Raw genomic sequence first — 26436 nt, forward strand, 5'->3', positions numbered from 1 at the left:
GCGCGTTCCCGCCGCCACCTCGCTCCTCCCCCCGCCCCGACCCTTGCACTCGGGCGCGCGCTCGCTTGCCTGCTTCCTGCCGCCGCCTGCGGGGCCATGGCGACCTGGCTGCGGTTGCGGAGCTGCGGGGCCCCGCGCCTCCCGCCGGCGCCTGCGGGCCTCGGCCTGCGCCCCCGCGGCTCGGTGCCCGCCGCGCCCGCGCTCGCTTCGGCGCAGCCCGGCCGCTCCGCCGGGGGCCTGGCGGGCCTGTCCGCGGCGCTGCTGCGCACCGACGGCTTCGTGGGCGGCCGCTGGCTCCCGGCCGCCGCCGCCTTCCCCGTGCACGACCCGGCCAGCGGCGCCGAGCTGGGCTTGGTGGCCGACTACGGGGTGCCCGAGACCCGCGCCGCGGTGCGCGCCGCCTACGAGGCCTTCTGCAGCTGGAGGGGCGTCTCGGCCAAGGTGAGCGCGCACAGGGCCCCCGGGTTGCCCCATAGAGAAACCAACTGTGTCGGCTCCCCCTCCTCGATCCACCGGGATTCATCAGGCAGAAAGTCCTAGGAACAGGACAGAGGTGATCCAAAAGTCAGTCTGGAGCTTCTGTTTTGTCACAAGAACAAAACAGGGGTTAGGGACAGGCGCCGCCCTCCAGCCTCTGAAATGTCCAGTAGGGGGGAGCAGAAGCTGTGCGCTTAACATGAAATTACCAGCGAGCGGCGGCTCTCGTGAGCAGGAGAGGGGCCTGACGGTGGAGGGCACCTGGGCGCACACACAGAGCGCTCTCCCTGGCTGCTAGTCTAACACAGGAAGGCTCGTCGAGAAATCAGGCCTTGTGCAGGCCGACGACCATTCTCCGGGTTTCGGCCTGAATAGAGCGAGTGCGGTTAACATCTGCTTGGCTTGTGGACGGCCCTCTGCGCAAGACCTTCCCTCGGCACCTTCCCCTGTCTTCACCTCTTCTGGTAAAGACACCGGTCATACCGGATTAAGACCCTCATCTAGGACCACATTTAACCACAATAACCCCTTCCAAGACCGTGTTTGGAGGTTAGGACTTCAACCTGTGGCTGGAGGGTGGGGCACGATTCTGCCCACAGGTCAGGGTGGCCTCCTTGAAGACCGCAGCGGCAGAGATGAAAGAGCGGCGGGAATTCGGCCGAGTCAGGAGCATGCCTGACCCACTTGTAGAACGGCACGGAGTCCGCGGCAGTTCTGAAGGCCGTAGTAACAAGGGGAGGCAGGGCTGGGTCCCGTGGGGTGTGTAGCCGTCTTAAGGACTGGGGTTTTACCTTGAGGGACGCGGGGCACCACTCCAGGGCTTCGAGCAGAGCTGTGACCAGGTTTGCGTTGGAAAGGGTATGTGGGCCCCGGCGGGGGGCTGCTGGCTGGGACGGAGGTGAGAGAGGAAGGCGGCTTGAACCAGGGCCCTCTGCAAAAAAGATCTGCTGGGACTGGAGAGTCAGCTGGAGGCCCTGGTGATGTTGGGGTGAGAGGAAGGGGGTCAGAGGAACCACTGGCTGAGATGGGGGAGGGGAGGAGAACCTGGTGGTGGGACAGGTGTGCGGGAAGCTCTTCCGGCCAGGCTCGGCTTCAGTGGTTGTTCGGGGCCCCAGGGCTGGTGCCGGGACCGCCCACGGACGCTGTCTGCCTGTGGTCACATCACCCACCTGACATCCACGCCTCTGGACCGTGAACGTGGCGTCAGCCTGTCCTGGGGAGGCTTGAGTCTTCTCAGAGAACCTTCCTCCTGGGAAAGACCTGGCAGGGTCCTGCTGAGGAGTGCGAGGGGCCTCCGCATACCCGAGTGAGGCGGGTCCACCTGTGCTGCAGGGAAAGGTGGGCTCTGGTGGAGCTCCTCTGTGAGGCAGCCCGGACCCTCCCCTCTTGCCCTCCTCCCCCAGGCCTGTCTCCACCCTGCCCGCTGCTGGTTTGTGTTCCCTCTCCGGCCCCCTCCTCCAGGTCTAGCCCCAGGGTTGCGTCTGCCCTTGCGAGGTCAGAGCACGCACCCTGCCGCCTCCCTGCTTCCCTGAGCTGCAGTGTGGGTCCGTCGCCCACCGGGGACATGGTTTTCATTGTCTCACGTCTTTCTTTTTGCGTGTTTTTAGGACCTCGTTTCGCACCTTGTGAACTCCTAGGGGATCTCTGGGGAAAGCAGCAGCCAGATACTTACCACTGTGCGCTCAGCTGTTCCTTACGTTTCGCCCTGTAACAAATTAACACCAGTTTAGTGGCTTCCGACAATGCAGATTTATTCTCATACTGTCCTGGGGGTCGGAAGTCCCAAATGTGTTGGCAGAGCTGTGTTCCTTCTGGAATCGCTAGGGGCTTCCTTTCCTTCCCCGCATCCCGCTCCGTCCACCCTCTCTGCTCCTGGGAGCACGCGCCTTGTCTGACGCAGACCCTCGTGCCTCTCTCTTAAACCAGCCTCCTGATTCCACTGGGCACACCTGGGCGATTCCAGAAGCCCTCTTCACCTCCAGAACCTTCAGTGATCACATCTGCTGAGTGCCCTCTGGTGGGAGGGAGCAGATGCACAGGTTCCAGGGATTAGGACGAGGCCGGCTCTGAGGGCCCCCAGGTGCCCTCCACGGCCAAGTGCTGCTCTTGGTGCTTTCCAGGTGCTTTATCTAGTACTTTCAGTAGCTCTCGGAGGCAGACTTGAGCCAGGGTACGGATGAGGAGCTCGGCTGAGAGGCTCCGAGTCCACCATCCACCACACACCCCTGCTCAGGGGGCCCCGAGCCCCAGACCCCGAGCGCCTCCCTGTTGGAGACCCGCGTGCTCTCACAGCTCCGCACAGACTGTAGTAGCTTTCCTGGGGTGTCATCACAAAATACCCCAGACCTGACGGTTTCAACAACAGAAACATACTCGGTTCTGCAGGATCGAGATCCCAAGTCGAGGGCTGGATCGGCCCCGACCTCTGTCCTTGACTTGTAGGTGACTGTCTTTTCCCAGTGACCCCCCAATATCATCTTCCCCCTGTGCATTCCTGTGTGTGTCCAAAGTCACCTTTTTACAAGGACCCCCCTTTTATATGTTGGAGTAGGGCACACCCTAATTTTAGATTAATAAAACTTAAAAAAAAATTTTAACTTTAAATTTATTAAAAGTTGAACTTCACGGTAACTCGCTTGCCTCGGTCATATCTGGAAAGACCCCGTCTGTCGCTGTCTGAGTTACTGAGGGCTGGAATGGTGACAGATCTGTTCGGGACAAACACCGTTAGCCCACGACACAGGCCGTGCATCCTGAGCAGGGCCTGCTGGCCTCCCTGATTTCCGGGGTTCGGCCCGGACATCGTGTTTCCCGCCAGGAAGCCGAATCTGCTTTGCATGCCTGCCGTTCTCCCACGGTTCCGTGTTCTCCTCTCCTCTCCTCTCCCAGGCGAAGGGTGGGCTGTGTGTGGAGCAGGCCCTGGGCTCAGATCTTTGCTTTCTCGCTGCAGGCCAGGCCCTCTAGAGCTCAGCCTTTTGTCTCTCCCGCAGAGTAAGCACTGGCCTGGACTCATCAGATGCCTCGCTGCTCGTGCACAGGACGAGCAAGGACCTAGAGCTGCGTGTGGGGAAGTTATTGTCTGTGCTGTTCAACATGAGTCTTTTTTCACAGCTTATGACTCAATACACCCCTTCAGATGCAACTTGAAATGGAACCTTCCTTATCGCTTCTCAAAGAGAGGCCTGCATACCTGTAACTAACATGTCACAGACACGTTGCTTCCGCCCCAACTTAAAAAAGCAGCAGACAGGTCAGTGTGTGTCTCCCTGAGCCCGAGAGCACACACACCAACCGTTTGCGGACACAGAAGGTTATTGAGTAGCTCTGTTGCTCTTTTTCTTTCCTCCCCAGGAGAGGAGTTCTTTGCTTCGGAAATGGTACGACTTAATGATACAAAATAAGGATGACCTTGCCAGGATAATTACAGCCGAAAGCGTAAGTTCAGGGCCCTAACTTTCTCCCCTAAGAAACTGTGCCAGGATGCTCAGGCTCGAGCAGGGGCAAGCCCGCCGCTAAAGAAAACGGGAATTCATGGCCTGATGATGGGATAGCAACGAACTCTTGTGCCAGGCCTCACATCTGCCCAACAGTTTGGATGTTCTACCCTTGAATGATATTCGAGAAACATGCATGGAGCTAGAGCCCATTCCACTAACTGAAGTCAGTCATTCTGAGGAAGACAGATACTGTAGGATTTCACTCATACGGGGGATTTAAGAAACAAAAAAGAAAGAAAAAAAGAGAGAATGACTTTTACAAACAGAGAACAGACTGGTGGTTGCCAGTGGGAATAGCAGTAATACTAATACTGAAGAAATAGATTTTGAGTGAAACTGTGTGAATAATGCTTTCCCACCATTCTAGATTTTTTCTCTGTGATTGGTGTGGTTGACTTTTTTCACACGCCATGTTTGTACGTTTAAGAACATGCCAGAAGTTTGTCCGTAGCTGTAATCGTGGCTTTCCGGCAGGGTCCCAACACTGAGGAGATGTCAGAAGGAGAAGCAAGTGGGGCGTCGGGGATGCAGACAGCCTGTGGTCTGGCTTTCTGCCTGCACCTGTCCTCCTGCTTTCCCAGGCTCCTGCTGGGGTCATGCATTTCTCAATAGCCCCGGGGTTTTGTTTTTTTGTTTTTATGATTTTTTTTTTTAAGATTTTATTTATTTGAGAGAGAGATCACAAGTAGGCAGAAGCAGGCAGAGAGAGATGGGGAAGCAGGCTCCCCACTGAGCACAGAGCCCAATGTGGGATTTGATCCCAGGACATTGGGATCATGACCTGAGCCAAAGGCAAAGGCCTTAACCCACTGAGCCACCCAAGTGCCCCAGCCCCGGGGTTTTTTAAGGGGAGAGTGTCTGCTCTGTGCACAGCCTGCCAGAGTTCTGCCTTTGTCCTGAGAAGGCAGCCAATGTGTCCTTTTCTGATTCAGGGGAAGCCACTGAAGGAGGCGCAGGGGGAAGTTATCTATTCTGCCCTTTTCCTGGAGTGGTTTTCAGAGGAAGCCCGTCGCATCTACGGAGACATCATCTACACCCCCACGAGAGACCGGCGGGCCCTGGTCCTCAAGCAGCCCCTCGGGGTGGCCGCAGTCATCACCCCGGTACGAGGATGGGCAGACAGGTGGGGCCCCGGGGTAGGAGATGGAGTGGGACTGGGACGATACCGCCTTCCTCCTTGTGAGGAGGTGTGCTGCCCTGTTGGCTGTGTCACCTGTCCCGGTTCCCCGTTCCTTTGCTGTCTGCCGGTCCTCTGGGATACCCAGCTGTGGGAGTGGTGCGTGGGAATGCCGGCCTGCTCACACCTGCAGAGGCGGGACGACCCACAGCAGGACCCAGGCCTGTTCGGACCAGGTGTAAAGGCTGCTTCGAGGCCATGCCTGGCACATCGAAAAAGATTTTTTTTTTTTAAAGACTGAAGCTATGACACATTTAATGGGCCATTTTATGCTTAATCGATGGTCATCATCAACAGTAGGGTGTCATCAGTGTGCTGGCCCGGGTTCTGCAGGTGGAAAGCTTTCCAGATATAGCACTGCGTGTCCCCGGCTGGAGCCGCAGCACGCTGGGGACACCCTGCTCTCTCCTGGTGGCCAGCCTCGTGTGGCCACTGTCCACGACGTCCCACGTCCACTCCTCTCGGGTGCCGGAGGGTCTCAGGGCGGCTGTCCTGGCCCAGCAGAGGTGCAGACGGACACCCCCTGAGCCTCGCCTGACTCGGTGTGACTCAGAGCCCCCTGTGCACCAGCTGTGTGACCTGGGGCAAGGGACTTGGTGGCTCTCGGTTCCCCTGAAATAATGTCCTCATTATTCCCCAGTTCAATAAGGGCCTCAGCGGGTTGGGACGAGGATTTCATTAATGATGATTTAAAACCGCCTCCTCGCACAGCATGAGCACAAGACAAGGATTTGTCAAAATTTTTTAGAATGCTGTTCATGTAGATATGGAGATATCTACAAATACCTATCCATAAATAGAGAGAAGGAAGTCCTACATCATCTGCCTTTTTCAAAATTACCTTGGCTAATATTTTCTCCCAAAGGGTCAGTGAACTACAGCTCTCGGCCTAATCCAGCCTACTGCTGATGCTGTAATTAAAGTTTTATTGGGAGCCAGCCATGCCCATTCCTGTACTTACTGTGGCCACCTCCACACTGGAACCACGGACTCACTGGGATAGAAACTGTACAGCCCACAGAGTCTGCATATTTACCATCTGGCCTTTTACTGAGAAAGGTCGCCAACTCCCAGTACGGATGGTCTGGTACTGTTTCAGATTCTGGGGACGTTTCCTGTCTTTTTGAGCCTGTGGCTCCAGAGGTGACAGGTGTCTGGGGCTCTGAGTGTAAGACCAGGAGCACCACTTTGAGAGTCTGTTTGTGCAGTGCAGTTTGTTGACCGACTCCGTGACCTGCCTTGTTCTGAGCTACAGAGCAGTCTACCCGGTCTCACACTTTCTCTGTTCTTCTGACCCCAGTGGAATTTCCCCAGTGCCATGATCACCCGGAAGGTGGGGGCCGCCCTGGCAGCTGGCTGCACCGTGGTGGTAAAACCGGCCGAGCACACGCCCTTCTCCGCCCTGGCCCTGGCCGAGGTGAGCCTCTCCCCCAGGTTTGCGCACAGCCGGCCAAGTCCGAGCGGGGTCATTTATCCAGGCTGGAAAGAAGCTGACTCGAAGCCTCCTTTGGCTGCATCTCATGCTGGATGTGCTGTGTGCTTTCATTTAGCAGCAGTCATTTTAAGTCTGATATTTTATTTTAAGTTTTTAAGTAGGTTCCACACCCAGTGCAGAGCCCAGTGCAGGAGACTTGAACTCACGACCATGAGATCAAGAGCAGATGCTCAACTGATTGAGCCCCCTCAGTGCCCCCAAATCAGATGTTTTAGGAAAAAACAATGGATGGGGGACTTCCTGACATAGAGCCAATGTATATTTTAGGCTGCCCTAAAAACACCATCTGTCCATCACTTTTACTAAGTCAGCAGGAGGATGACTAAAATGTGGGTATTTCTCACACTTATGGAACCTCTTCTTAACCTCTCCCTCTTCCAGGTCAGTCGGCATTCAGTCAGCTCTCGCCACTCTTGTTTAAAACCCTCCTGTGGCTTCTCTTGTCCCTCAGAGTGAAACCCAGACTTCCTACCTTGGCTTCCGAGGCCCTGTAAGATTCCACCCCCCGGAGCCTTAGCCCCCCTCTGCCCTCACCCTGCCTGCCACTCCGAAATCCCATACCCTTTAGCTGCACCCAGTCGGGCCTCTGCCGCTCCTCAGACCGCAGCAGGGTCACCCCGACTCAGCTCTATACCTGCCTTTTCTTCTTCCAGAAAGCTCTTCCCCAAATGCCACCTTTCCAGGGAGGCTCTGCTTGGAAAATCACAGCCTCGGACTCCTGTGCTCCCAATCCCTTCTCTACTTTATTCTTCCCGCTGAGCTCCGTGCACCTGACGTGCCGCTGTCTCACTCACTGGCATGCAGGGCCCACGGAGGCTTGTATCTGTTGGGTTCACTGCTGAATGCCAGCGCCTCTAGGGTGCCGGGGCCAAGGAGGCCCCCAGGGAAGGTTCTCGGCAGGGAGGGCTTCCGTGAGAGCCATGCTGAGCGTGGGGTCAGTTTCTGGCCTCGTCACCTCAATCCTGCCTGTGCCGGGACCTCCTCCTTATTTGGGTCCTTGTACCCCTGTCTTTGGCCCTGTGGTCAGCTGGAGAAGCTTCCAGAAGGCAGAGGCATTTGCCGTGTTTGCTGTTCTGGGCTGTCAGAGACTGGGTGCAGCTCCAGACCCAGTGACTAGAAGCTCCTGTCCTTCAGGGCACTTCCCCCAACGGCACCTTATTTCAGAGGCAAATTGGACATTTTAGTCCTATGGAAACATTAACCGCATGGAAGGCTTCTTTTAGATGAGCCGTTACAGTTTACCTTGAAATAATTCTAAAATCTGTGTGACGTGTGTAAAGGAACTCATTACTAGACTCCTGAGGCGGACACAGAAACAGAGTGAGCGGTGCGCTTGCTACAAATCCTAGTGTCCGGAGTCGGTCTGTGAACAGCAGACCCTTCTGCTTACGAGGTTGATCTGGAAACACACATCTGTGTTGCTCAGAAAGGCGCAGGATCACGTTTGTAAGAACCTCCAAGCCGCCTCCAGACTTTGTCAGACTTCGGATTGGTCTCCTTGTGTCCCTTTACCAGGAGGCGCAGCCAGTTGTCCCTGTTGTCATGACACTGGCAGGGCTGCTGGTCCCTGCTGCTCGTTTTTCTTTTTTAAGGATTTTATTTTTAAGTAAGCTTTATACGCAGCGTGGGGCTCAAACTCACAACCCAGAGATCAAGAGGTGAGCTCCTCTGAGCTACCCAAGCACCGCTGCTTATCACTTCTGAAATTAGTTTTTCCTCGTATTTCTAATCTCTCCTGCGTTCCCTTACCTCATTTCCAGAATTTCTCTAATTCGGATTCATGTTGTTCTTTTGTATCTGGCACATTTCTTCCCTTCATAGTAAGTTACGGCTTTGATCTATTTTGTGGGCCTGTCTTCCTGGAATGCTTTTGTCCACGAGGATGCTTTCTGCTCTTTCTTCTCTTATTTTCCTCTGTTAATAATGTCCTATGGGATTTGATTTGTGTATTTTTCTGAGCATTTACTTCATTCTTTTTTAAAAGATTTTACTTATTTATTTGAGAGAGTGCGCACGCGCGAAAGAGAGAGCGCGAGAGCACGAGACGGGAGAAGGTGAGAGGAAGAAGCAGGCTTCCTGCGGAGCTGGGAGCCTGATGTGGGACTCGATCTTGGGACTCCAGGATCATGACCTGAGCTGAAGACAGTTGGTTAACCAACTCAGCCACCCAGGCGCCCCTGCTTCATTTTTATACCTAGTTTTCCAAAGCTTTTGGCAGGAGGCCCATTCCCTAACTTCATGAGTGTCTTGTTTCCTTGCTCTGAGATTTCCTGGCTGCATTCCCTTCCCGGCTTGAACCAAGCCTGCCCACCCCACCACGTTCCAGCACTCCTCCCTGCGGCCCTGCTCCTCCTCTACCACAGGGTTCCCTGTGCTCCTCCCTGTGGTCCTGCCCCCCCCCCCGTCGAGGTTCAGTGCTGTTGCTTGAGTCCCCCCGCTTCCTCCCTAAGGAGTCCCTCCCGCACCTGCTCTTGGGCTGGGCAGTCCGTGGGCCGTTGAGGCCGGCCTGCCCCGGTTCCAGGGCGGTTCTCTGGACTCGTCAGATGGCTTCCTCTACAGCTTCTCCCGCAGGTGCTGCTGCTCCCAGCTGTCACCGGCGTGTCCACACCCCCTGGTCAGGCAAAAAAGCCAGTTGCCAAACCCTCCATTTTCCAAAACTTCAGAGGGAGGGCTGCCTGGCTCCTCATCTTAGCGGCGTGGCCGGCAGTGTGTGCCCCACACACGCATTTAAGTGGATGCCCGGGCGGTCAGACCTGAAGTCGGCCTGCGCTGCAGTAAAACACAACTGTCCTGGGCCCCCACCACATCCTGTCTTGGGAATGTTGTCTCTGATGCTTTGGTTTGGCCCCGTAACTGCCCTATTTTCACAAGATGAAATTACTCTGCAACACTCCACTGTTCCCGCCGTCTTCCCAGAATCCCCAGATTTGCACAGTGCGCATTTTTACAAAATTCGGAAGTTATGGTAATGCCAATATGCCCCATCCAAAGAGGGCCGCTGTGGAAAGAGCGCAGGTTTCCGGCCCAGGCAGCGGTGGGTCCGCGCACTGGCTCCGTTTCTCCCTGGCCTGCGGCATGCGCACAATCCCCCCACGATGCCTCCCGGTCATCACCACTGCCCCGGGGTCCCCTGCGGGACGGCCTGACCGCTTCCCCCCATCAGGCAGTGCTCTGGGTGCACCCTCTCCCTTCGGTCCTTCTACAGGTGAACCCAAAACTTCTGGAACTCTCTCTGACTTTTCCCGGGAAATAAATCCAAGGGTTGTTATGTTTTGTTTGTTTTAACCGAAGTGGCATTAAAAATTTAGTTAAAATAAATTTTTTTAAAACATGGCATTGAAATTCATGCTATAAAATATTTAATTGTGTAACAACACATTTAGTATCACTTTAGCATGAATAAGGATCTTATTTCAGTTCTGAGTAGTTCCAAATGTATTCTTATTCTGTCCCCAAAGTCAGCTTTGGTTTTTTTTCACCCCACGTTACGTTTTGGATTAAAACATCTATTTCTCTTTTTCTGTTTTTCCAGTTTGATCATTTGCTGCCCCCTGTTTGCTGTTTCTCTTTATAGCTTGCAAACCAGGCTGGCATTCCCCCAGGTGTGTACAATGTTATTCCCTGCTCTAGAAAGAAGGCAAAGGAAGTAGGGGAAGCACTTTGTACTGATCCTCTAGTGTCCAAAATATCCTTTACTGGCTCAACAGCGACTGGAAAGGTACGTGACTTAAATCAGACTTCACTGACTTAACACAGACGTCATCCTAGTATTTTCTCTCCTATGGCATATGAAAATACTAGTTCATCTGCATCACCCTTCTTAGGGAGATTTGCAGTGGGGAGTTAAGAGGTCTGTGGGATAAAGTAACATCTGATCACCGTCCGGAGACTTTTTGGATGGTGTCCCTTACCGTGACATGACAGAGGTTCCTCTCTGACAATCCCGAGGCGTTGGGGAGCCACGAGTCCCCATTATCCGTTGCATGTGAAGTGGCTGAGAGCTCTCCCTTGTACCTCCTCAGTTCTGGAATGCACGTTCCTTTCACAGTCTAGAATTAAACACACAGCTGATGTTGAAATGGACCTCTTAGAAGGGAGCCAAAATTGTATTTAGTATAAAGGTACTTACAGAAACAGAAAGGTCTGTTTCCTTAAAAAGCTTTCTAATTGTGCACGGAGCTGGCAATTCTATTTCTACAAACTTATACTGAGAATAATTGCAGCATTATTGTGAATAGCAAGGAATTGGAAACCTAAATTTCCCACAGATGGGGGCTGAATAAATAAATGCGTGGAGTTTTATGCAGGCATCTGAGGGAATGTTCTAGAAACACATGTGCTATCATGAGTGTTACCCTGCAGGAAGAAGGTATAAGGTGTTATGAACATGTTAAGATGTTCCAGATATGTGGTTGATTGGGAAGATAAAGCAGGTTACAAAACTGTTTAAATCTACCATTCTGTTTTCTTAAAAAAAAAAAAAAAAGTACATCTATATGAAGCTGTGTGTGTCGCCAAATGCTGGATCGGTAGACTTTAAACTTCTGTCAGTGGTAAGCGAAGGGTGTAGGCTTCTGGATGACTCTATTATCTTCCCTATATTATGATTATATAATTTTTAATAGGCAGTGTGCTTACGTGGCTCAAGGATCCAGACCGTGTAAACACACTTAGGTTCAGAAGGCTCGTCCCTGCCCCGACTCCCTCCCTCCGTCTGTAACTACCTTTAGTTTCTTGTAATCTTCCATTGTACAAATGCACAAATTGTACACATTGTACACATGTACAAATGCATGTTTCTATTTCCTCCTGTTTGTGTGCAAACTAAGTCATCCCACAGACCCTGCTGAGCGCCTGGCCATTTCCCTGCCGGGTCAGAATTTGAAACAAAGGCTTAGGCAGGTGGCTGGGTCGTCGGATCCGGCTCACCAGGTCTGGGGTCTGCCCGCAGGTGCTGCTGCACCACGCCGCGGGCTCCGTGAAGAGGGTCTCCATGGAGCTGGGCGGCCACGCCCCATTCATCGTCTTCGACAGCGCCAACGTGGACCAGGCTGTAGCAGGGGCCATGGCATCCAAATTCAGGAACTCTGGACAGGTGAGACCTGCAGCGTTTTTCAGGGTGTGTGTGCTTCACAAAGTTCTTACTGCCTAATCACCTCCTGGAAGGAAACTTGCAGGTTCTTCTGTCATTCTTTTTTTGCTCGCTTTCAGCAAATATTTAGTGAGGGCCCTCTTTGCCAGCAACGTTCTAGGCTCAGAGGGTCCAAAGAGAAATAAGGTGTAATCCCTGGACAGACTTCGTCTTCCTGCCCTTTGAATATGGTTATTTTTGTAGTTTAACCTCTTTGGGCTTTTCTCTGAACAGGTAAAATCATCCCCTCAGACACAGAACAGCCCACAGACATCAACTCCTCAGACATAGCTAGGGCCTGAGGCCCATATTCTTAAGGAAAAGAAGGCAGGAAAATGTTGAGATTGTTCTTGAAAAAACTCAAAACGCTTTTGCCTGGGTCTCCCTGTCCCTGAGATGGAGGTGGCCTGATAGGCACATGGTACAGTATGTCCAGGGGGTGTCCAGGCTGTCATTGGAGAGGGGTGGCTCAAGTTCACATCTCCATAGGAAATCCTGGCTGAGCACATCTGGCATGACCTTCAAAGTGACCTGATACAGACCTCGCATTTCACAGATGAGGAAATGGAACTCTGGAGAGACTGGTTGACTTGGAAGTCCTAGATCCTTGGGTCACAGTCACAGCCCAGTGGACTGGGGTCCCGTCTCCCAGTTTTTCTCCAAGCTGTTGCCAGGAACTGGACTTCTTATAAAATAGTCTTAAGTACTTTCTCTCAGCGGACCATCAATAAGTAGTTTTAAATGCATTCCAGAGACAGAATAAAAACTCCTGAAAGGTTATATTAGGGGGAAAAAAAGGTAGAATGTTGTATAATACTCTGTATCGGGTAGTTTTCATCCATCTTTTGACTTTGAGTAATTAATTTTTCCCCTTTTATATAACCTTAAATAAGCTTGGTGGTTTCAGAAATACCCGTGTTTCCTTTTAGAAACATAAAACGCTAATGGGTGTAACTTCAGAGCTACATTCCTAAAGCTACCACTTCGAGGTATGTTGCTTGAAGCCAATAAAAATGCATAGGACACAAAATTCTATCTATAGGTATCTATTTACCTATAGTTTCTACTAGGAAAATACATGATTAATAAAAAAGACAAGAAGAAAATCTATCAGTGATAACTGCATTTCCTATAATACGTTATATTTTATAATTTAAAAATATTAGGTCTAAAAATATTAGGTCTATAATTTAAATATATTGGGGTGGCTCATTTGGTTGAGTGACCAGCTCTTGATTTCAGCTCCGGTCATGATCTCAGGATCCTGGGATGGAGCCCCATGTCTGGAGTCTGCTTGAGGATTTTTTCTCTCTCCCTCTTCCTCTCCCCCTGCTCACACATGCTCTCTCTCTTTCTCTAAAATAAATACATATTTAAATATATATATATATATTAGGTTTAATTAGAAAAAAATAAGCAAGAGTATTTTCAATAATTTAGGCTGACATGGATGAATGGTATTGTGTCCATTTTCAAAATGCTGGATTCAGCGAAACCCTGAACAATTTAATAAGCTAATGGATCTAAATCAGCCTTTGATCGCCTTCCATCCTGCCCCGGCTCTGTTACTGCTGCATCCCTGTCTCTCATGGAGCTACAGGGTTTTTAATTCTTTTTTTTTTTCTTGCCTCTGTTTCATGGTGGCTCACTTGGGCCGCTGGGGCAAAACTTGGTCAGGTGGCTTTCTCTTTTTTGCACAGATATTTGTACTCACGTACTCGTTTAACCACAAGGTGTGGCAGACATGGAGAAGGCTGGAGAGGAATGCACACTTCCTACGTTTATCTTGGGGGCCCCACCCACATGGGGAGGAATGTGGCAGGTTGGACACAGGATGGGGCCCACCTGGGGAAGGGTTCTCATATTCAGAGAGGTAGCAGCAGTCAAACTTCTTGGGTCGGGTCAACAGCCTCTGACGAACTGTCCTGTGAACTTGGGTTTTTCTGTTTTGTTCCCCCCCACACCCACATCTAGACTTGTGTTTGCTCAAACCGTTTCTTGGTGCAAAGGGGTATCCATGATTCCTTCGTGAAGAAATTTGCTGAGGCGATCCAAACAAATCTGCGTGTGGGCAATGGATTTGAGGAGAGAACTACTCAAGGCCCATTAATTGATGAAAAGGCAGTAGAAAAGGTAAGTTCATTTGATTTTTTGTTAAAGTAAATTTCCTGGTTTTGATATCAAAGGCTTAACTAGCAAAGGACACTTTGGTAAGGGGCCCAGCAAGGCTGTTTTGGCAACAATGGAGAACTCAGGGGAAAGTGAATTTCTGCCCAGAAGTATAAAGCAGGTGGCTTCATCTGCCTCTAAACTTTCCCAGCTCTGGGTGTACACTGAGTGCCCATGAGATCTATCACGTTAGATCTTCTACGGTCCTCCCTAAATTTTCTGTGATTGTGATGATGATCTTATCCCCAGCTGCCCTAGGAATTAGGATCTTGAAAGACGAAGGTCTTTCATTTTTTGAATACCCAAAAGGAAAGGAAGACTGTTTTTATTTTTGAAGTCATGGATGTTTCAGCTGAAATGCTGGCCTCTGTTGACAAAAAAATGCCCTTCCTAAAAGAATCCTTGACAAAAGCATCCTGGTAGGGAGACACGGAATAGCAGAAGCTGCACCCAGGATTTACAGATGGCAGGAAAGGGAAATTGCTTTCAGGAAGAATCTCTTTGTTCATAGAAAGTCACAGTCTAGACAGACCACTAGCTATGTGAGACTTTTGTCCTTGAGGTTTTAAAACATAATCTCCTGTTTTAAAACATAGTCCTTTTTAATAAAGAAGATGTGGGAGGCGCCTGGGTGGCTCAGTGGGTTAAAGCCTCTGCCTTCGGCTCAGATCATGATCTCAGGGTCCTGCGATCGAGCCCCGCATTGGGCTGTCTGCTCAGCGGGGAGCCTGCTTCCCCATGACCCTCTACCTGCCTCTCTGCCTACTTGTGATCTCAGTCTGTCATATAAATAAATAAAATCTTAAAAAAAAAAAAAAAAAAGAGGATGTGGCATATACATACAGTGGAAAATTACTCAGCCATAAAAAGAATGAAATCCTGCACCGCAGTAACATGGACGGATCTAGAGAGTATGATGTGAGGTATATTAGTCAGAGAAAGACAAATACCATATGATTTCTCATGTGTGGAATTTAAGAAACAAAGAAAAAAGATACAAACAACAAAAAAATCAGACTCTTAACTACAGAGAATTAACTGGTGGGAGGCGGAAAAGTGAGATGTGGAATAATTGTGTACAATAATTGCGGAATCACTGTCTCGCACACCTGGAACTAACCCAGCGCGTGTGTTAACTACACTGGAATTGAGTAAATAAAGGGGGAAGTAACATAATCCTTTTTAGAGTTGCTTACGAGGAACTTTCTTATAATATAAACACCCAGAACAAAAACAAAACATAAAATATGAACACCCCGTATGTTCCTTAGATAAGTCTCTACTCATGGAAAGGATTTTAGTGGACTCATTACAGCAGACAAGCTGGAGGCTGGACTGTGTGTGAAGCAGGACGGGTGACACAGCCAGCCTTCTGGGTGTCACCCGAGGAGCCAAAATTAAACTAGAGCCCCCAGCTGGGATGCACACCCTGCCTGGTGTTTGTTGGCCGCCTGAGGACCAAGACTCCAGGGCTGCCTGGCCTCAGTGGGCAGACAGGCCAGCTGAACCCATGTCTGTTGCCCCAGCCAGTGAGAGCCAAGGGGAGCATTGAGGCTGGTCAGAGCCCTGTAGCTGTTGCCCTGGGATTTCCCTAATAGAGAACATGCATTAGAGTGTCCATGGGTACCACCAGCACTCGAGGGGACTTTGGACCCTGTGACTTGATCGGCTGGTGCCCACGATTTGGGTCTGTATTAGCTGTGGTTCAAAGGCCCAGAGGGCTGGTTCCCAACCCATTCCGTGCCTTTTGCAGCTCCAGATGCTGGGTCCTACCCGAGGAGACTGGGTGTGGGCAGGGCCTCAGCAATGGTTGTTTTTTTTCTTTTCTTTTTTAAGTGCCCCAGCTCTTGCTCATTTGCCAGCCTGGGAGACCACGGTTTTCAAGATTTTGTGGTTGTTGCCCAAGTGAAGGTGCAAACATTGCCCTCTAGAGGGCGCCATTTCCCAGCACTTCAAGCAAGGACTGCAAAAAATTTATTTTTAGAGGGTTTAGAGACAATACCTCCTCTGAAAAAAATCAGCTGTGTTGGCTTTAGTATACAAATGGTCACAGGGGAAATTCCAGAGGAAGAAACTGCATATGACATTTAATATGACCAGAAAAGGGCAAAGCGTATAGTCTATTTGGGGGCAAAGTAGTGGGCCTTGTTAAAATATGTTAAATGTAGTTATTTTTGGAGCTGTAAATCATGTGAAGTAAGCCACTGTGGCTAATGGGGATTAGTTGCACACACTGGACTCGGCACCTGTAGAGGCAGGGGTTTAGAGAGGGTGTGTCTGGATGGTAGAATGTTCCCGAGCCTGTATTTACCTTTCCTGAAGTGCCATAGAATATTCCACTGAGAATGGAGAAGAGTGGACGGCTCCAGTGGACCAGAGGTTGTGGACTTCTGAAGGCAGAAGAGATGGTGTTAACACAAGTCCGCGCAGACAAGGCATGCCGCAGGGGAAGTGGGTGCCATTTTTTAGGGTGGGCCTATCTAGAACTGGCTGTGGTCTTGAGTAGGCAGGGGAGTAGGGGAGCCATAGCGCCAACTGGTTGTACTTTTGCACAGTTTCCGGAGTTGTTCCTATATCACTCGTCCTCGCAAGCACCACCAGTACACACAGGACAGCAGAGGCATTTGCTCTGGGCTGGGCTCCAGCTTCAAGAGTCGGGGTGGGTGTGACAGAGCCGGGCTTCCTTGCCTTTGCCCCTTGGGGAAGGGGGCTGTCCCTGAAGTGAAGCCTCCCGAGTCAGAATAAACCTGAGCTTGCCATTGGCCCTCTTGTTCAGGGGAGAGAATGGAAACCGCAAAGGCAACCCATGTGACCCACTTAAATTAACCGAACCAGGCCTTCATGAGGGAGGTGAACAGTGCGGAATCATGACGCCTTTAGGGCAAACTCTCAGCGCGTAAGAGGAACAGTTGACCCTCAAGGAAGAGATGAGTCTGGGAACAGAAAGGAATTTTCTGAGAACCGAGCAGTGTTCTCTGTGTGGTTTGAGCAGCATCAGTAAAACAAAAGCAGGTTCTGTGAAGATGAGGCAATGAGAACGAGAAAGTTTTTAGAAATTAAACACATGACGGTCAAATCTTTTTAAAAAATCAGTAGATGAAGATGGAAGACAGAATCAAGAAGAACTCTTAGAATTTAAAGCAGAAGACAAAGAGATGAAAAGTATGATAGCAATTTGAAAAGAAAGTAATTAATCTGTGCTGAGGGGGATATCCGTTTCAGCAACAGGAGCTCCAGAAGGAACTGAGAGGGAAGCAGTGGCATTAGCAAATAAATAACATGAAAACTCAGAGCAAGGGGAAATCACTCTTCAGAGGGAAAGACTTAACTATTCTACCTAGTGGAATGAAAGGAAAAAAGCCCAGCCACATTCTGTTGAAACACCAGAATGTCAGGAACATAGAAGAAAATCCTAAACGCTTGGGGTGGGGGTTGGGGGAGACAGGAACCCGCCAAGGAGTAAGAACTGTCTTTGAACATGACTTTGATCAGCAACACTAGAAATAGAGGCATGTGCGCAAGAGTTCTGAAGCAGGATGATTTTGGATCACCAATCCATCACCAACCAGTAGCAGGTAAGACATCAGACATGCCTTGGAAAACTCAGGAAGTAGTGAACCTTTCTCAAAACAGCCACATGAGGAGAATGTATTAGAACCTCGGGACAGCATGGTGCCCAAGAACCCGGAGCTGACTCTAGAGGGTGAAGAACAAATCCCAAGAAAACCAGAGTGTCGGGCCCAGAAGGACATCAGGCCATACCAGACCCTCAATGAATTACAGGATCAGACAGTGGAGAATCTAAGGGCAGAGGAAGGTGGCACAGGGCATGTCATTCTCAACCTATTTTTTAAGAAAAGAAAAAAAGCCATTTTCTGTAGATTTAACACTCCGAGAGACTATCATCCCCACAGTATCTTCAAGCCAGCTTTCCCAAGCTTCTCTTTTTCTCTTCACACAGGTAGAGACACACGTGAGTGATGCAGTTTCCAAAGGGGCCACCATTGTGACCGGCGGGAAGCGACACCAGCTTGGAAAAAATTTCTTTGAGCCCACCCTGCTCAGCAACGTCACCGGGGATATGCTGTGCGCCCATGAAGAGACGTTTGGGCCTCTGGCGCCCGTTATCAAGTAAGATCACCCCGCTGGTGGGAAGACTGGAGAGGGTTGGGCAGAAGAAGGGCCCCGGGAAGGGAACACAGCTGGAGTGCTGTCTTGAGGCCCGGGGTGGGAGGGGGAGCTGCAGAGCAGAGCTCTGTTATGTCAGCTGAAGAGCCAAGAACTATTCATGGTTCTCAGAAAGAACATATATAACATATAACAACATTAGCATATATAACATACATAACATATATAACATGTAACACATAGCATATAACATATAACAATATTATTACCTATTTAGATCCCTAAATAGAAATTCTTTCCTTCACCTTCTTTCGTCTGGCTTTGGGCTGAAGTCTGTTTTCTCCTCAGTGGAGCACATCCTCAAAAAGACTTCTTTCGAGGGAGTCGGTGGTTCTTAGGTGATGCTCTGTCTCACTTCCGGAGGCTGGTCATAGCTCACCTGGATAAGATTCTCGGTTCAGCGCTGTGACGACATCACTACTTATCTACTTGTTTCCGGGGTTGTTACCGAGGAAGCTGGTGTCTGTCTGGCTCTTGTTCCTTTTTCTCTTGGAAGCTGCTGGGATTTCTCAAGGTCTCTGACATCCTGAGGCCTCACGGGTGAGGCCATCAGGCGCGTCTCCGGGCCGCGGTCCCGTCGACTTCCTCTCGTATCCGAGCTGTCTGTCTAGTCCTGGGAAGTCCTTGGTCATCGTTTCTCCAGATACTTCTCTCCCCTCCTTTCATTCTGCTGCGACCTTCTAGGAAGTCTGTGACGGTGACACGTCTGTGTCACCCCCCACTTCTCTTCATACCTGTCTCTTCGTCGCACGTCTTCATCCATTCCCGAAGCCTTCTGAGACCCCCGGTCCCCTCTGCCTGCAGCCGAGCCCCCCGGTCCTCAGAGGCACGCATGCTGCTACCCTGCTGGCCCACCACACGCCTTCGGCTACTCTGCCGTCCCTCATCTCTCCAGATCGTTCTTCCCCATTGTGGGTTCTTCCCGCTTCGTTATTCTCCCTTATGTTGCTGTGGATGCTTATCCGTTTCTTGTGTTTTATTCTGTTGCTCTGTTTCCGCCTCCTGCGGTGTGGCTCATTCGGTATGTCATCCTTCTCCTTGTCAGAGCTCCTCCGGTGTCTTGTCATTTCCCATGTGGCCTCGTCTGGAGCTCCTGGAACTCTCGGCAGCCCTGACTGGAAGTGTCTGCCTTGGAGTTGCGGTAAAAAGCTTAGACCTTAGCCTGGGCTGCTTCCGATACATTTGAGCCTCGGGAAGGAAGCTTCTAGTATGAAGACCCAGTCTCAGCACAACTGCCCGTGCCCTGGGTATTCCTGGGGTTTGGCTTCCTGGGGTATTTTGTTGTTACCTCTGGTGTAACAAGAGGTGAGAGGCGTTCGAGGGAAGAGGCCTCTGGTTCATGCTGTTGCATCCGTTTGGGCTGACTCACCAAGCCGGCTGGGCGCGAGTGCTGCCTGGTCCCCCCACCCTGAGCTGGTGGCCCTGCTGCTTTTCTGCCCGTAGACTTGAACCACTGGTCCAGGGACACAGGTCTGAAGGCAGCAGCACCTGAATTTGCAGGCACAGTGGGGAGGTGCAGCCCCTCCCCCCACCCTGAGGTGCAGGCTGCCAGCGTCCTGGCCCTTCTCACCCCTCCATGGGTGGCCCCCAGCCCTCTCCCACTTGAGGCCATCATTCTTTGAGGATTCCACCACCTTCTCAGCCTCCAGAAGCGTCTTGTTTTGGGTGTTAGTTGCTGACTGAGGGTTTTTGAGCAGATTCTTTCTCTCTCCTCCAGCATCCAGTTCTCAGGGAGAGCTGGCCCCTGGCACTCCCCAGGCCATCTTGTCTGGGGCAGAAGTCTCTCTTATACAGTTTCCCGGCTTTGTTACCATCTTGCCAATGCAATTTACATATTAGCCCACCAGAAATGGAGCACTGGAAGAACTTTAGTCTTTGTCCTAATAACAGTTGTTTTACCTAGCACGTGAACTTGACACTTTCAAGGAGCCTAGAGGATGCAGTTGGTGGTGAGGGGTGCAGGCTTTGGAGTTGTACTGGGTGTAGATTCAGTCTTTGCTGCATCCTACCTCTGTGCACTTGGACGGATTGACTTCTCGGAGCCCCAGGGTCCCCCCCAAGAGGAGCCCCAGGGTCCCCCCCAAGAGGAGCCCCAGGGACCTCTCCTGGGAAAGGAACAGGACTGGTGCTTGCTCTGCAGAAGTTTTAGTTAACGTGGTGTGCATAAAGCACTAAGCCCAGTGCCTGCTAGCATTATGGTTGCTGTTACTTAGTTAAAGAGTGAGGTCGGGGTGGGGGGGAGAGTGAGGTCGGGGAGGAGGACAGGTTGTTACTAGTGGGCTCTGGTCTTACCACCCCTCTGCTGTGGGCACAGGGTGGCGGGCGCACAAGCCCAGTGTTGGCAGGAGGTGAAAATCCTCAGCAATGCCACAGTCAGTGCTGTGTGAGGAAGGGGCGTAGGAGCCTCAGCCGGGACTGACTTCCTGTGCTCCGGCGGGCAGGACAGCTTGTTGTCCGTCTGCAAGTCAACAAGCCCAGGAGATGCGGCTGCTCTGCCTCGGGACAAGTGATCCTCCTGGGGTGCCCCTCCTTGGTCTCCCCCTGGAGCCCTCTTCTCTCCTACCCTTCCTCTTGGGTAGACGGGGGCCCAAGGCGACTCCGCTGCCTCTGCCTGGTGCCTTCAGAGAGACGCCTGGCGTCCACAGCGAGCAGATCTCTGAATTTAAGAATGGGGGCCTAAGAGCCCTCTGCCCCAGGAGAATGCTTCTCAGACATTGTTCAAGAAAGAAAGCGATAAAGCTGGAAGGGACCTCGTAGGGCTTTGGAAGGACCGATGCTCGTTTCAGGCAGGAGCAGGACCCCAGCGCTGCACGCGGAGAGCCCCGGCCCTCCCCTTCTGGATGCCGATGCTCGTTTCAGGCAGGAGCAGGACCCCAGCGCTGCACGCGGAGAGCCCCGGCCCTCCCCTTCTGGATGCCTTTCCGCGGCATGATGCCTGCTTCTTGGGTGGTTGCTGATTGTTACGTGGCCTCTGCAGGGAGCAGAGCTGTCATCCTTTTGGGAGACGCAAGGTCAGACGTTCCGGATACACTGTGTTCCGCAGGCCTGCTTGCCTCTTGTTCTCGTGGGAGAGAGGAGCCGGCGTGGGGAGCCGTGGGCCGCCGTCCTCTCCCCCCTGCCCTGGGGTCTCTGTGCAGAACTGCCCTTCACCCTCTGCCGCTGTTTGGGAAACTGCTCAGGAGGAGAGACGGCTGCTTTTCCTTCCTCTGGCCAACAGATTCTGCTGACCACGTGTTTCTCTCTGGCAGGTTCGACACGGAGGAGGAGGCCGTGGCGATCGCTAACGCAACCGATGTGGGGCTGGCAGGTAGGGGGTCCTCCCCGTGCTGTGCGAGGCTCCCGTTTCTCCAGCTGGTGCCGGGTGTGCCTTAGAAACATCACCCTGGGTTTTGAGGAGACGCCCTTGTCGGGTGTGTTCTGTTACTTTCCAGGGCACAAGGTGGTTTGTGCAAGTTCACGGTCTGCCACCTGGTCCTTCTGTGTTTGGGAGCTCCCTGGGAGAGCGGAGGGCATTCAGGAGAAGAGTAGGGCAGCTCGTGGGGCAGCCCACACCCCACAAGTCCCTTGTCCTCTGAGGCTGGATGCCTGCAAATTCCAAGTCTTTTATCTTGCATTCCACCTGGCTCCGGGCAGCCTGGCCCGGACTGAGGGCAGTGGCAGAGCACTGGGGATGGTGGAAGAGGCACGGGGCATGTGTGCAGACAGAGCCCCAGTGGCCGCCGTCCTCTTCGTCTGGAGATGGTCAGGGCGGCCGCAGCACTACCCCGTCACCCTGACATCACTAGACACACACACCGGCTGGACGTTGACGTTCGGTGTCCACAGTGAGGGGCGTACGGAGCAAGATGCCCCGGGGGGGGGGTCCCCCACAGCACCTAGAGAGTTGTTCTAGGGCCCGGGTGAGAGGGGTGCGGCAGAGCCTCTGGGACACTGCGCTCCGGGCTCCCTCCCTTCACGATGGGACGAGGGGAGCTGCACCCGCACCAGGTCCTCAGTGACGGGCCGCATTCCGATTATGCAGAGGTGGGAGCAGAGAGGTTCTGGGAGGAGGGGACTGTGGCAGTTAAGAAGAAACGCGGAAAGGACGAGGACGGTTTGGTCCCGGAGTTCAGAGATGGTTGGCGAATGGCGTGAGGGAAGGCGACGCTGAAAACGCTGCCCGAGTCCACAACGGGGGGGGGGGGGCGGTCAAGTACCCAGAAGACTCGAACCTTATTTTGTAAACAGCAGGGAGTCCCTGGAAGGGTAGGGCAAACCCCGCAGGAGGACAGTCTCGCTGGGTGGCAGAGTGTGCGCGAGAGACGGCCCTGGCGGCAGGACCTGGGGAGGCTCCGGCTGCCGTCCTGCAGGGTGAAGCCGTCCCTCATGAGAGGGGGAGGGGAGCAGAGCGAGAGACCCCCGGGTCTGAGATGAAGACACGGACAGGACCAGCTTAGGGCCCTGTGGGAGCAGTGGGATTCCAGGCCCGACGAGATACCCCATGGCCCGTGGCTTCATTGGCGTTAGATGGCATGTCTTTAATGGCTGTCCTATGTATGTCCCCTATCCCCATGACAGGTTATTTCTACTCTCAAGACCCGGCCCAGATCTGGAGAGTAGCAGAGCAGCTGGAAGTGGGCATGGTTGGCGTCAACGAAGGACTGATCTCGTCTGTGGAGTGCCCCTTCGGGGGCGTGAAGCAGTCGGGCCTCGGGCGAGAGGGTTCCAAGTACGGCATTGATGAGTATCTGGAACTCAAATACGTGTGTTTTGGGGGCTTGTAGGGTTTGCTAGTTCTTTCAGAAATAAAAAAGGAAGCTAGCCTCCATATTATGGGGACATGCCATCCATTATTTTAAGTTAACTTGTAGGTGACTGGGATTAGGCATTTTTAAAGTCTCATCCAGTGCGCATCATCTCAAGCAGAGGTGAATCCCACCCCTCCGCGGACCTGACTCAGGACCCACGGATGCCCTGTGCCTGTGGCGGCTGTCCCCCGCCAGCAGGGCCCCGGGGCCCATCACGAAGGCTCCATCACTGCCTGGGCGGCCTGGGGGCCCCGCGTTCCGACCATAGGTCTGCAGGGAAGAGCCCCGGGCACGACACGCAGGCCGGCCGGGCCGGGCACAGCAGCCCCGCCACCGGGCGACTCCGCACTGCAGACCCCGCTGCACGTTCAGAGGTCTGGGCGCACGGGCTGAAGTACTCAGACCTCTGAAACAGCCCAGAACTGCCTGTGTTTCTGTGGGCAGTGAAGGAGCACCTTTCCCTTTTCCTGGACCTTTTTTTTTTCTTAGATTTTGTCTTGGATTTTGTCTTAGTAGTCTCTACACCCAGCATGGGGCTGGAACTCATGACCCCGAGATGAAGAGTAGCAGGCTCTGCCGACTGAGACTGCCAGGCCCCTGGACCATTTTTTAAGTTGAAGGCTTCGTCCTAAATATACGACTTAAAGATCATGTTTTCATTTCCATCCCGCGTTTCATCTCAATTTGTTTCTTTTAGGAAGCGAGCCTAAGCCTAAAGCAGAGCCACGTCCCGCTTCAGCACCCCCCCCCCACCCCGGTAGCTTTGTTCACGTAGACCTGCCTTCAGCACCCCTGTTCCTCCTATGGACTGGAGATTCCGGGTATGCCTTACTTAGCTCAATGGGCAGAAAGCGAAATATTTGCAAAAACAAAATCAGTGTAACTACAGGGCCGTTAGTAGTAGCAGCATAGCCCTCCTTGGGCATCGAGCTGTGGCTTTGCCAAGATGGGGGAGGCCGGTGCCCACCCGCTCTCCTACCTGAGACGAGGAGGTCCCCGGCAGCCTCTCTTCCCGTCCTCTCGGGGTGCTGTTCCCTCACCTCCAGGAGGACAAACCTCTCCCCACAGCGAACCTGGGAGGAAAACAGATTTCCATAAGGGCCCATCCACCTAGCGGAAGGGGTGTGAGGCCTCGAATGGCAGGTACCCTTTATCCAGTAAGAGTTTTTACAGTTCGTTATTTAAAACAACAATGACTGGTGTTTCCTGTCACTCTGAAAGAGGAACTCTGATCCGGAAAATTCTAAGCTTTATCTGGACACATCTCCCGTCCGCACTCAGACACTGAGGAAAAGGAATCAGGCTGAATAAGCATTGATGGAGCTTTCCTTTCCCACCATGTGTGGGGTCCACTGTCACTCCGTGGATATTCTGGGCATTGGAAGGACAGCTTGAGGGCAGGTGTGCTGGGGACGGGGGTCCCCTCCCTGCCCCCTGCTAGTTAGCATCGTTCCCTGTACCCCTGGGGAGCCGAGGTTAAGTCACTGTCTGGAATGCCCGTGGGCACAGAGGAACTCACCTCTGGTCCTGGCGCTCCCTTCTGTTAGCCTGCCTCACACCAGCCGTCTCCCGATTCCCACAGGAGAGACAAGCTGACCTCCGCCTCGGGCCGACGTATCTCAGCCACACCCTGTCCAGAATCACATGTGCAGCATACTGATGGTTTCTTTCTTTTATAGTTTTAGGTGATTTTCTATAACTTTCGAATTACTTAAGATTTGGATGTATCCATCTGTTTCAACAATAAAGATGCTATAACATTATTGGTTAGAAGTCTGGAACACAGACACCAGGAGGTGTTAGGAGAATGCATTCACATATGTGGATAGCTTGGTAAGCCAGTGGATTCCTTGTCTGGGCGGCAGACTGGAGCTTTCTTGCTTATTATTTGGCCCCCCTGGGTCCATAAATCGAGGTCCAGAGACTCACTGCAATGTCTTTAATTGTGTATTTAAAGTGATTTGAGAAGGAACTAGGTTCCTGTTGAGTAAAACTGTTCTGGGTTGTGGGAAGAAGAAAAGTGTCTCTAACTGAACATTTCGGGGGGGCGGGTATTTTCCAATAAGGTGACCCTGTGTGGTGAAGTCAGGCAGCGGTTGGCAGACAAGAGCTCACAAGCCAGACCTAACCCACCACCTGTTTCTGTGTAGCCCAGAGCTAAGAATAGGTTTGTATTTCCAAATGATTGGGGGCAAAATCAAAAGGACGGTATTTCATATCACAAAATTAAAGAAATTCCAACTTCAGATTCCATCCATAAAGCTGCGGTGAAACACAGCCATGCCCATTCATTCAACATCGGATCTGCGGCTGGTCTCTCCGCAGAGTTGAGTACTGGCAACACAGACCGACAGTACGGCCTGCAAAGCCCACAGTATGGACTCGCCGCTTACAGAAAAAGCTTGCCAACCTGATGCTGAGGGAGATCTGATCTTCCTGCGTTTATCAGGCACTGTTTTATTTCATTGAACACCTGAGTAAAAGGTACTTTTCTGGGCATTGCTCCAACGAGTTCTCACCAAGAACTTGCCAGCAATGATCCTGTGATCAGAAATTACCTGGATAACAGGAGTCTGTTGGCCTCGAGAAAACTACTCCATTCACTTTCCCCAGCTAGGCAGGGATTCTCGTTGAAATAGCTTATCTGCACTTACCCCTCTGAGTGGCTTTCAAACATGATTTTATGTCAGGCGTTGTTCTCTTTTCTCCTTTATTCTTAGGGAGAGACTGTGAAAATAAGCATCAGAAGCACAATGCAAATAAATCTGGTTTTACTGTTAAACTGTTAGTTTTAGATTTTTCCACAGGCCTGCCTTCTCCAAAGGCTGCAGCCCAGGGTTTTAATCATCCATGTGCAGCTATGTTAGCTTTTTACTTGAATAATATTGATGCTGTGACTTTGTGTGTGTGCTTTATTTTGTAGGATTAAACTTGGGAATAAGTGTAGTGGGAAGTAGGGGAATGTTCTGCTTTTTAAATGTGCCTAGAACTGTTTTCCAGTTTTTGATAATTGTGTATGTGTATCAGTCTCGTCAGCAGAGTTGTGCGTGTGTGTGTATAATTAATAAATGTTACATTAACAGAATTTCCTGTTTCTGTGTTAAGGTTTTTTGGTTGTGGTTTCCTCCTTTCCAGTTCATCATTTCTGTTTATACTGGATACTATTAGCCCAGTTCACATATGCATAAAGAACAGCAGAATATGCTATCCCAAAGTATGCTGCTTTGGTATAGCAATTACCATGAGCTGAAGATGTCTAAAAGAAACAGATACTAGAAAAGCTCTCTGCCCTCCTCCTACTTTCTTAAAAGCAGGACCTAATTTACACAGGTGCCCCCACCCCTGCAGTAGGAAGGATAAATGTTGATCCCCAGTGACAACTCTAGACGCTGTGGGCCTGGAGAGACACTAAAGGAATCTACAGGACAGATTTTACCAACTGGCTTTTGTCTCAGCCCTTGAAAGCCTTCAAATGCTTTCCTCTGTCCTGTCTTTTCTCCACAAATGTACTGCTC

At 51.7% G+C, this 26436-nt stretch overlaps 2 protein-coding genes across 3 annotated transcripts; one reads left to right on the top strand and one right to left on the bottom strand.

Moving 5' to 3' along the window:
* The first annotated feature begins 53 nt into the window (after positions 1–53).
* Positions 54–26006, top strand: ALDH5A1 (aldehyde dehydrogenase 5 family member A1). Its single transcript, XM_004761290.2, has 10 exons — positions 54–441; positions 3829–3912; positions 4907–5077; positions 6452–6568; positions 10221–10364; positions 11598–11741; positions 13752–13910; positions 17908–18077; positions 21383–21441; positions 22692–26006. The coding sequence occupies exons 1-10, from the start codon at positions 97–99 to the stop codon at positions 22895–22897; spliced, it is 1599 nt and encodes a 532-aa protein (XP_004761347.2). The 5' UTR covers positions 54–96; the 3' UTR covers positions 22898–26006.
* Positions 440–22692, bottom strand: LOC123393366. 2 transcript variants are annotated; one of them, XM_045085112.1, is made up of 5 exons: positions 18344–22692; positions 16258–16336; positions 10558–10695; positions 2150–2182; positions 440–1803 (listed from the first exon to the last, which is right to left on the bottom strand). In XM_045085112.1, exons 3-5 carry the CDS (start codon positions 10629–10631, stop codon positions 990–992), a joined length of 921 nt encoding a protein of 306 aa, XP_044941047.1. In that variant the 5' UTR covers positions 10632–10695; positions 16258–16336; positions 18344–22692; the 3' UTR covers positions 440–989. The 2 variants fall into 2 exon arrangements, with proteins under 2 accessions (XP_044941047.1, XP_044941048.1); XM_045085113.1 differs by lacking the exons at positions 16258–16336; positions 18344–22692 and adding an exon at positions 11576–11698.
* Positions 26007–26436: the final 430 nt, after the last annotated feature.

The sequence above is a fragment of the Mustela putorius genome, unplaced genomic scaffold, assembly GCF_011764305.1.
Source record: "Mustela putorius furo isolate JIRA1106 unplaced genomic scaffold, ASM1176430v1.1 tig00000831_pilon_pilon_pilon, whole genome shotgun sequence".
Lineage (NCBI taxonomy): Eukaryota > Metazoa > Chordata > Mammalia > Carnivora > Mustelidae > Mustela > Mustela putorius.